This window comes from Trichechus manatus, unplaced genomic scaffold (genome assembly GCF_000243295.1).
Source record: "Trichechus manatus latirostris isolate Lorelei unplaced genomic scaffold, TriManLat1.0 scaffold00042, whole genome shotgun sequence".
NCBI classification, from domain to species: Eukaryota; Metazoa; Chordata; class Mammalia; order Sirenia; family Trichechidae; genus Trichechus; species Trichechus manatus.
In genome coordinates this window covers 3,247,647-3,258,997 of record NW_004443978.1, presented here as the reverse complement: position 1 = coordinate 3,258,997, position 11,351 = coordinate 3,247,647, and the positions used below count along the sequence as shown (strand labels likewise).

Below are 11,351 nucleotides of genomic sequence, written 5' to 3'. Positions count from 1 at the left end.
ACACAACTGCCACCCATCCTCCCTCATTAACATCATAGAGGCAGGATTTACAACATATACAAAAATTACACAATACAAGGAATCATGGCCCAGCCAAACTGATACACACATTTTTGGGGGACATAATTCAATCCATGACCGTCCTCTGTCCAGCTCTTCCCCTCACCCACTTAAGCCAGGTGGGGACACATGCCAGCAAATTCAAGGTGAGGGACCACACTGGTAGTGGGTGGGTGAGTGGCTTGTGGGCAACCAGAATTGATCAATTTTCGGACCCTCTGACTATGAGGTCTCTGACTCCACGACAACCCCAGAATCATTGCCGTGTGTATATTTGTCAGTGTCTGCCTTTAATTTGTGTGCTGGTGGTTTCATTGGCTACTCAGTGGCTGAGTGGGCTAAAATAGTCTTGTTCTGTCCAGCCAAATGAGTATCTACAAAAAGAAAAACAAGGAGTGAAAGCTCAGAGAGTCCCACCACTTCTGATTGTCCCCACATCCTCTGCTCTAAGAGAAGTGTAGTATAGTAATGTAGTATTTTTCTATATATTAACATAAGAGGCTAGGAGAGTAGTAGCCAGAGATATATGTGAACATCTATAGTTTTTCTGTCACCAGCTTGATGTCACTGGAAAACATTCTGTCTATCTACCCATCATCTAAAAAGTGATCACACTCCTACTAACATGCAAAAAAAGAAAAGGGAAGAAAACCTTGCAGAATACTCAGAAGTAAACACAGTGCAACATGTGAAATGAGGAAAGGCCTTTATGTGACTGGATGATGTGACAGACTTACATAAGTTTCAGAGGAAGCCTGTAGACTTAGCATGAATATCAGACACCATGGAGGTAGCTGTTTTCCTCCAGTCTCTGTAGATGCATTCTAGGACATTCCAAGTGGAGCCACGTTTGGTCCTTTGGACCCACCTTAACCACAGGCTCCATCAGTGGAGAGCAAAGTCTTGGCTTAATTATTCTGAATGCACACTCTGAATGTACCTCTTTCATTTCCTGCTGCAATTTTTTAAAGCCAGAGGAAAGCAGATTTAGATGGGCATCATGAGTAGCCTCATTTAAACTGTCGTTTAATCATCAATGAATTTTTCAAAAACTGATGCTTACTATAAACCTGATGCTGTGCTTCTCGCTAAAGACTCAACAGAGAACAAGACAAGCTCCTGCCTGCAGGGCCCTCAAGCACTGTAGTGCTAAGGTGGTGGGAGGGGACATGGGTGAGGAAGCCCCAAAGGACAGGAGAATTCACCCTCACCAATCTGAGGGTATGAGAGGACTTGGGGACAGGGTCCAATGTGGCTGTTATGGATTCAGTTGTGTTCCCCAAAAATACGTGTTGTAAATCTTAGCCTCTATGCCTGTGGTTATAATCCCATTTGGGAACTGGCTGTCTTTGTTATGTTAGTGAGACAAGATTAGTGTAGGGTGTGTCTTGAGTCAATCTCTTTTGAGATATAAAAGAGATTAAACAAGCCATTGAGTGAGCAGAGATGGGGGGAAGAGAGATGTCAAGCTACATGGATCACCCTGGAGCAGAAGCTCAGAAGAGACAAGGACCTTCCTCCAGAGCCAAGAGAGAGAGAAAGCCTTCCACTACAGCCCGCGCTCTGAATTCAGACTTCCAGCCTCCTAAATTGTGAGAAAATAAATTTCTGTTTGTTAAGGCCATCCATTTATGCTATTTCAGTTATAGCAGCACTAGATAACTAAGACTGGGCCCATGTGAACCTGTAGCATCTCCGGCTCAGGAGAGCTGATGGCTCTAGTGATCTTACCCTTCACTAAGTATGGCAGCATGCCCTGAGTTTGCGTCAAAAAGTGTAACGAGAAGGTCTTGCCTTCAAGGAGGCCCCACACTGGAAAGGAGCCTTTTCCCCAAGTGTCCAGCTCCAGGTAGTGACTGCCATACCCTTAACTGGTCTCAGCAAACAGTGGACTCAAGGCAGTGGGTACCACTCTCCTTCCGCTTAAGGTATGTCTGGAGGGATAGAGCTAGAGAGGGAGGGGGAGAGGTAAAGAGGAAGAGAGGAAAAAGGGAGATAGAAGGTAAAGGGAGGGAGGAAAGAGGGAGAGAATGAGAGTACGAGCGATAATTTTAGTGTTTGTTAAAACTTTAAAAAATAAAATCTTTTCTTGAATACAACTGCGTGATTGCTAACCAACAGGTCACAGATCGTATGGAATACTTTATTGATGTGGAAATTGCCCGCAGCACCTGCAAAAAGCCTTTAAACAACACTGAAAACTGTGTCATTCAAGAAAAATACAAACTGGGAAAGGTAGGTGACAAACCGACCGTCAGGGAAGGCTTGGCTGCTCTGAGCCAAAGACAGAAACTTGGGGGTGCCCAGACCTCTCTCTGAGGTCAACCCTGTGACTTTTAGAGCAGAGGGTGTGGGAACAAACAGAAGGTGACGGGATGCTCTGAGCCTTCTCCCACTCTTTGTCCCAGGGACAGGATGTGGCTAAGATCACTCTGAGAACAAGAGTTCTATTGACTCTGGCCTTTGATGCAGGAAGACTTGCCACCACTGTTGCACTGAGTGTCTCTCCCCTTGGACCTGAATTAGAACCCACTGGCCCTATGGTTGCTCATCACTACCCATATACCCGTTGCCGTCGAGTCAACTGTGACTCTTAACGACCTTATAGGACAGAGTAGAACTGCCCCGTAGAGTTTCCAAGGAGTGGCTGGTGGATTTGAACTGCCAACTTTTTTGGTTAGCAGTCGTAACTCTTAACCACTGAGCCACCAGGGCTCCTTGCTCATCACTGGGGAGGTCAAAGGGAAGCGTGCATTTACTCAACTGCTCATAAAAACTTATGAACCCTACTTTGTGCCGAGTGCTGTTCCCTGCGCTGGAGGCTCAGCAGTGACTAGTCAACAGTGTCCTTGTGCTCCTGGGCACACATGGGAGTCTTGCTGGGCTCAGCCAGGGTTCCTGTGAGGGCCAGGAAGCAGCCCAAAGACTTGCCCTAAAGGGGTGACTGGGTCCAGGGTCTTTGAGCCTTAAGCCTGCATTTCCTGATCACAGCGGTGGGAGAGAGCCTCAAATCGTTCACTCTGACAGTTGCTTAGTCCAAGATGGAAAAAGTACCCAGTCTTCTGCAGGTTTTTCCTCCAGGGAACTTGAATGTGTCTTTGCCCCTTTCTTTAAACTGGTGGTTCTCCAACTTGAGCGGGTATCGGAATCACCTGGAGGCTTTGATAAAATCCAGAGGGCTGGGCCCCACTTGCAGAGTTTCTGATTCAGTGAGTCTGAGTTGGGTTCAAGAATTTGCATTTTTAGCAAGTTCCCTGGTGATGCTGCTCCCGCTGGCCTGAGGACCACTCTTGGAGAACTAGTCATATGCTATGCGGAATAGGAAGTAAACTGTGAGCTACAGCTAACAGAGTGCACACCCACCATGTTTGACTAAAACTGCCTCCTTATGCTAATTTGAAAAAAAAAAGTTCTTTCATTTCAAATGAATAGTAGATACCATCAGGACAAGCATTTAAGCAGGAAGCATGTTCTAATGCGATCTAATCATTTATGTTTATACTCTACTGTCTTATGCTTGTATTTTACTGTTATTAGGAGTGTGGTTGTTTTAAGTTCATATTTTCTACTGAGTTTTTTGTGATTACAGAGAAATCATTGCTTTTTGCCTGTTTGTCTTGGTTCAGCCCCATGGAACCCACTCTGTATGTCCCTGCAGACTCTCTTGGTTTTCAAGGCACATGTGCATATTTATCAATAATGAAAACTCTGTTTCTTTTTTCCAAACCTTTGGAATATCATTGAAGAATAATAATACTGGGCACCTCTTGTTGTCCCCAGGTTTAATGGGAATGTCTCCAGTATTTATATCTTATTATTAAATACTATTGGAGCTCTGGTGGTGCAGTGGTTAAGATCTGTGTGGCTGCTAACCAAAAGACAGGCAGCTGGAAGCCACCAACCTCTCCTTGAAAACCCTATGGGGCAGTTCTGCTCTGTCCTATAAGATTGCTATGAGTTGGAATTGACTCGACAGCAATGGGTTATTAATGTTGAACCATTCTTACATTTCTGGAATATGGTGCATTTGTCTTTTAGAATAGAGTGGAATTCAATATGTTACAACTTTATTTAGGAATTTTGCTTTTATGTATAGTGAGTACTCTCAAACCTCCCTGATGTTAAGAAACGCTTGGAGTACATGGTAAACACACACATGTATACATACACTCACACACAAGCACACACATACATATTCACAATGCACTCACATGTACATGCACACTGCACACACATCTGCATCCACAAGATTCACACATGTGATTGCACATATATGTACACACATGCACACACTCACATACATACTTCTGGAAATGCCTTAATGACTTCAGTCTATTTAAGAGGCTATCTATCCATCCATCCAGCCATCCAGCCATCCATCTTATCTACCTATCTATCGCACACAGGCAGACTACTTCATTTGCCATTTCAGTGGTATTTTGAAAGGGAGAGAAAGGATTCCTTCTATGTTAGAACCCTAGAGGTCTCTAAATTGCTCTTACCCTGACTTATTTTCTATTAGAACAAAAGGGATTTTTTAATTATTAAAATAATATACATTTGCATATATCTAACACAGAATTGCTTTACATTACAGAAAACATTAAAGATAATTGAAAATAAAATTAAGTTTACATCTAATCTCCCACAAATATATTATGATTTTTAGTATTTGTTGTCGGTGCGGTGGTTAAGAGCTTGGCTGCTAACCAAAAGGTCAGCAGTTCGAATCCACCAGCCGCTCCTTGGAATCTCCATGGGGCAGTTCTATTCTGTTCTGTAGGGTTGCTATGAGTTGGAATCGACTCGACAGCAATAGATTTGGTTTTTTGGTGATCGTGATAAGTAATATAACAGGGGTCCGTAACTGCTGACGGCTCTAAAAGTCTGAAGTCTCCAGCTTACCATATTCCTGAGGGCATTCTTGATGGGTCACAACATACCTTCTAGAACATTGCTAAACTGAAACCTAGCAACAATTTTTTTCTTTTTATCTTGTCACACTGATTTTTGTTGTTCCTGTCATTGTCTTTTTCAGAAAGCAATTTGCAACTTTTTGGTAGGAGCGCTTCCCTGGAATGGAGAGTTCACCGTGATGAAAACAAAATGTGTGGATGCCTAGCGGGTTCTGGGGCACAACTCCAACCCCTGGCTCTGCCTTTTTCTTTGAAAAAAGGACAATGGCATGCACAAGACTTCACCAACATGCTTTCCTCACAACTTCATCTCTGCTTGCCTTTTGTTTCTACTTTCATATCACATGGTAATGAAACATGGGGATGTCCAATTCCTTGTAGCAGTGGCGACTAATTGTCTGGACGGCAAAGACAGTAACCAATGCCACAACTCTTACAGAGAAGCCGGGCCAGGAGGGTCACTCTGAGGAGTCGACCCCCCCCCCCACCTCAGTCCCAGGAGTTTATTTTATAGTCAATACAGCAAGCAATAAAGCAATTAACAGAACAATGGGCTTTGGGTGTGGGCAAGGGAGAAGGAATTCAGGTAAACAAGCCTATCAGTAAAGGGACAATAGGTTTGGGAAAACAAATCGTGACAAGTCTCAACATGTTGGAGACAAATCTCAACATGTTGTGCCGCATAGAGGCCTGTGGGGGCTGCAGTTGTCAATAGTGCCGCCATGTTTAAATGGCATATATCCCCACAATTCCTATTTCCTGGAATCAAGGGGGGTCAGTCACCTTTGATCAGCTTGATTATCCACCACCAGGGTTGTTCATTACCAATTACAAAGAACGGAGTGAGGGTCTGATTTCATTCCCCACTGCAAATTTAAGCATGAATCCCCTTTGATTGGGTAATAGGCCCCTATCGAGTCTGAATGCAATAAGTGCTAACTCTACAGGTTCCTTTGGATGCCTCCTTGGTGTGAGGCTACTTCCTGCCTGAGAAATCCTGAGTAGACAGGTCACCTGGGCTGGGAGACCCGTTTGGCAGAAGCATCTGTCCTCTCCAGTGGGGTCTCTGTGAATGGGAGGGTGGGGTGGATTTTTGTGGTTTTTTATGAGAAGTTAAACAATGGTCACAAAGAGAGAAGGGTGCAGGCAATAAGCCTCAAGAGTAAGCTACATTTATGGCATATGTCTGTGCGTGCATGTGTGTGTATGCGCCTGAGAGAAAGAGAGATTGTTGAGATTGGGGGAATATGGAGAAGGAAGCAGATGAGTCAAGGGGACTCATCAAGGGAAAAAGGAGGTAAAATTCACTTGATGAAATTGTTAAAAATGGACTTGTCTATTTTAGATGTAGTGTTGAGTATGCCTCGGGGGGCCAATTGTATTTCAGAGGTACACAAACTTGAGCCAGGCTGTAGCTCACATGACCTAGTTGGTGATGGAGATTTCAGTATTTCTGCCCCAGACAGAATGATGCCACAGAATTTAAAGGCTGTTACTTTTTTCTGTAATTTTCTGACTTAGCCAATTTTTTCATAGATTGGGTCACCACTTGGGACAGCAGCAGATAAGTGGAATTCACCTTTCAAGGCCCTTCCTGTCTTGTCTCTTCCCTTCCTCAGCCTCTGCCTGCAATTCTCTCTTCATTGACCACTCCCATCCTCATGCCCCCAGAGCTCCACTAATGAGGCCCTCCTCTGCTTCCTCTTTCCCTTCCCAAGACCTTCACCTAACCTGGGGCTGTGGTTTGGATCCGTAGATATGTTTACACGACTTTAGTGCACAGATCATTAATAACCTCTTCCTATGGCTAGGAAGGCTCCCTTAAAAATGGCTCCCATCACGCCTACACCCAGACACCCTGATGTACTGACCCACGTGGGGCAGCAGGTGGAGGAGACCATGCCCAGCTGTCTGTGGGGTTGCAGCTGCTGGATCAATTTCCAACTGCTTGAGTCTCTCTGGCTTTGTTGTATGTGGTTAAGGCACAAATAAATGTCTCAGGGAAAGATGGGATTTTGGGTCAACATCTTAGAATTGTGTTTCCTTATGGACAGCTGGTGGGAAGCGCCTGTACTCAGAATGTCTGGAGAAGGCATGCATCCAGCAGTGTGACCACCTGGACATGCAGATGGTGACTGCCCACCTGTGCTTTGCATAGATCTGCTTCCCACAGGCCCAGAGACCTGCCATGGCATGTGTTTATGCATGGGTCTTTTTCTAAGTAGATTTGTCTTCATATTAAAAGTTTAATTTAACCTTACCTCTTTCAGCCTGCCTCTCTAAATCTCATCTCTTTCACTAAACATGGCCCAACCAAATAAAATGCAAGGTAGACCTCACTTTCCCCACCTTGGATTTCATATCCTTTTTGCTAAGCTGTTCTAGGAACACAAGCACACATGTACACACAAGTACATGTATATACATGTATACAACCTTTCCTTCCCCTTTTCCAGATGGGAGCCCTTTGTGATAGGACCTGCTGCCTCAGTGAGGTTCTGAAAAAGACTCACTGTGGGCCCTGGACACCAAGCACTGTCTCTGTCTGGGACCCAGGGATGGGAGACCCAGGAGGCCGTGGGACCAGCAGGACAGTAGATCTTGAGGAAATGGGTGCGAACAGAGGGGCTGGGAATTAGGCTGGTGCCTCAGCAGTGGGGCCAGGCTCAGGACTGGCAATGGGGGGTGGTGCTTGCTATCTGCCCTGCTCCTGTCTCTGCAGAAACATATGGCCTGTCCAACTGGCAATCAATCATGGCCATCCAGTTTGAGAACAAGAGTCCAATATATCAAAAATCTTAGTCTGGGCCAGGGGGACCCACAGGCTAGTGGGAAGTGAGGTCAGGGGTGGGGGCTGTCAGGAATTGGGCTTGGCCATCTGGGGACCACACAGATAGCAGCAGCATAGAGCCCAGAGCCATGACTGGGTAGGGGTCAGGTGGGCTGTCCTGAGGATGGGGCCCAGCCCAAGTCTCTGCAGAGGGTAGTACCACCCAGCTTTCCATGTCCTTGTTGCGGGGCCTCACCCCTACCTGAGCTCCCAGCCTGCTCATCCAGAAACTGGGAGAGTGTCACAGCTGCCTGGGTCTGAGGGCCTGTGGGAACCAGAGGCAAGGGGAAGAGGTCTGTTGAGTAGTGTCCCATGTGCTTGCCAAAGAGGAGGGAGGTCCCCTTTTATGTCATTGGTACATTTAGACCTGTACGCATTTGTTGTGTCTCCAAAGGAGTCCAGGACAGATGGCCCAGACCTGGGGATAGATGGCCAGCCCCTGAGAGTGCTGGCTGTGTGTGGAGAGGAGTCACCAGTGTCATCGTGCTCCCCTGCCTTGGGCCTCTGTAGAGCGGGCCAGGGCGGGGCTGGGCTTTGGTCCAGCTCACGGGGAAAGCGCCCTCCAGAGCTGCCCAAGGCCACTCCAGAGCTGCCGGACATGGTGGGCAGGGCTCCAGGACTGTTGCAGCTCAGGGACAGGCTGTCTTACCTGTCTCCCCACCCTGGAAACGGCCATGTCTTTACTCCCTGCTGTCCTCTGGCTCTGTTGAGAAAAGTTACCAGAAACTTGGAAACAGGCAAAGGGAAGTTGGCATGTCCTTTTAATGTCATTCTGGAGCATTGCTTACCAGGCCACACAATGAATATTAAATTTTCTAGGGAAGAGTACCTCTGTTTGACTCATTATTAATGATTAAAGTCCAGACTCTGTAAAGTTACCACTTAACCTGTGGGTCGTTTTGCCCAAGAGAGATGCAGATGATTCTGTCTAGAAGAAAAAGTTGCCCCATATGTTATGGTTTTTTTTGTTCTGTAGGAAATCTGCCAGTTTTGTAACATCTAGGAATTTTCCCCCGATGTTCTTTCTCCATTTCCTAGTGCTGCTATAACAGAAATACCACAAGTGGGTGGCTTAAGGAACAGAAATTTATTTTCTTACAGTTTAGGAGGCTGGAAGTCTAAATTCAGGGCGTTGGCTCTCGGGGAAAGCTTTCTGTCTACTCTGGGGGACAATCCTTGTTTCCACTTCTCGAGGATTCTTCCAGGTGTTCCTTGGAGATCTCCATGTGACATCTATCTTTCCCCTATTGGTGCTTGCTTGCTCCTGTGCCTAATCTGCTCCTTTCATATCTCAAAGATAATTGGCTTAAGACACATCCTACACTGATACAGTCTCATTAATGTAACAAAGAAAACCCTATTCCCAACGGGATTACACCCACAGCTATTTTTGGGCAACACAATTCAATCCATAACAATACCCAATTACCACTGTTCCTGTAATTTCCTTTGAGCCAGCTGTACCTCCCTGCTGGCTCTCTCTCCACTGAGTCAAATAAATCAGATGCTTATTCTGTATTTGTAAGAGGATCTTGCTTTCAACATTTTGGAAATTATGCTTTGACCATTTCCATGTGAACTTCCCAGAGTTTCCCACATCTCAGGGGGGCAACGTGTCCCATGAGTTTCTGGAAGAGCTGCCCTCTTATTCTGCTGCATCCCACACCAGGCCCATGCAGTGAGAACTCGGAGATGGGCCTCCTCCAAGCCTGTCACTTGTGTTGGCCGAGGAAGATAAGAGGTACAAGTGATAAACGAAAAGTAGTGAAGAATTACTTTTGATGGATGTTAGCTTTGACCCTTCATTTAGGGCCTAGAAACAGTGTCAACAGGAGTCAGTGGGGAGTCAGAGTCAGGAGACCTGGAGAGTATCCCTTTGGAAAGAGGGTGTCTTAGTTATCTAGTGCTGCTACAACAGAAATACAAGTGGATGGCTTTAACAAAGAGAAATTTATTTCTTCACAGTCAAGCAGGCTAAAAGTCTGAATTTAGGGCGTCAGTTCCAGGGGAAGGCTTTCTCTCTCTGTTGGCCTTCTCATCAATGTTCCCCCAGACTAGGGAGCTTCTCCACGCAAGGACCCCAGGTCCAAAGGACACGCTGTGCTCCTGGCACTGCTTTCTTGGTGGTATGAGGTCCCCCTGTCTCTCTGCTCACTTCTCTTTTATATCTCAAGAGATTGCCTCAGGACACAATCCAGTCTTGTAGATCAGGTCCTGCCTTACTAACACAACTGCCACACATCTTCCCTCATTAACATCGTAGAGGCAGGTTTACAACATACAGGAAAATCACACAGTACCTGGAATCGTGACCTAGCCAAATTGATATACACATTTTTTGGGGGACATAATTCAAACTATGACAGGGGGTGAGGGCTCAGACTGAGAGACTACCCCCCTCTATCAGATGGGAACATTTTGGTTGTGAATTTACGATTCCTGAAGGCAATAAAATGAGCAACATATCCTTGGAAGATTTTTCTGGTTCCAAGTCTTTACAGTTTCTTATTTTTGATGATGTAATTGCACTTCCACATACAGAGACTTTCTGGTGAGTGGCCTGGGGAGGGGCCCTAGCACCACTGGGTCTTCCACTGGCCTGGATAAGCTGGATCTCTGCTCTGTTCACTGGACTCCTGGGCAATTTATCACAAGTGCCATGGAGGAGGGCTTGGCCACCCAGGTACAGCTGATGGAACTCCAAATCTGACGGTTCAAGACTCGGACTGGGCCCCGTCCCCGCGATAACTTTACATAACCTTGGAGTCCCTTAAAAGCCAAGACTAATTGTGAAATGGGGCCTGACATTAGTTTTGAATAAAAGCAGCACTACTGATCTATCAACTTAAGCCACCTGGCAGCCCCCACCTGCTGCAGAAGGTGCCCAGGAAACCGGCCTGCTGTGTAGAGTCAATCAGGGCAAATTTACTGAAAATAGTCTTTGCACATTCCATTGCTAGTTTAAAAATGGAATGAAAGAGAAAGGGTGGTGGAAATATGCACTAGGACACTGTTAGATATTATTACAGTTTTTAATTTTTTTTTTCCTGATGGAGAATTTACCAACCCAGTGTTTGGTCTACTAAAAAAGAGCAAAAGCTAAAAAAGGTTTAATTAGCTTTGTGGAAAAAGAAAAAGGAGCAATCAGAGAGACGTAAAACTGCCTAAAAGGCTTGTGTTTTGGGCAGATACTGATCTATGCATTGAGAAAAATCAGGATCAACACACAGTCTATAAACTTTAGCAGTAAGTGTTAGCAGAATAGAACTATCAGTTTGCACTTCCAAACCCATAGGGAGGAAAATCTAAAGGAATGACATTTCACCAAGCTAAGACCAGGGAATAATAAAGAATCTAGAAAACACAGATAATAGAAGCAATCAAGTAAGAAAGTCAGAACATGATAAAACTTATCAGTGAATACAATCGATGTAACTGGATTCTATAAACTTATAAAATAGAGACTTCTGGATTTCATAAGAAAACACAGGCTGTTCATAGGAGACACATCTACCACAAACTAATCCGGACCTGTTGGAAATAAG

The 11,351-nt window shown here is 45.3% G+C and overlaps 1 protein-coding gene across 1 annotated transcript in view; it reads left to right on the top strand.

Annotated features, from left to right (window-relative positions):
• Positions 1-5,182, top strand: part of LOC101351933 (cystatin-8) — a 7,486-nt gene extending 2,304 nt beyond the window's left edge. Inside the window, exons 2-3 of the mRNA XM_004376413.1 lie at positions 2,182-2,295; positions 5,099-5,182. Coding sequence (XP_004376470.1) covers positions 2,182-2,295; positions 5,099-5,182 — 198 coding nt within the window. The remainder of the gene's footprint in view (positions 1-2,181; positions 2,296-5,098) is intronic.
• The last annotated feature ends 6,169 nt before the right edge of the window (positions 5,183-11,351 follow it).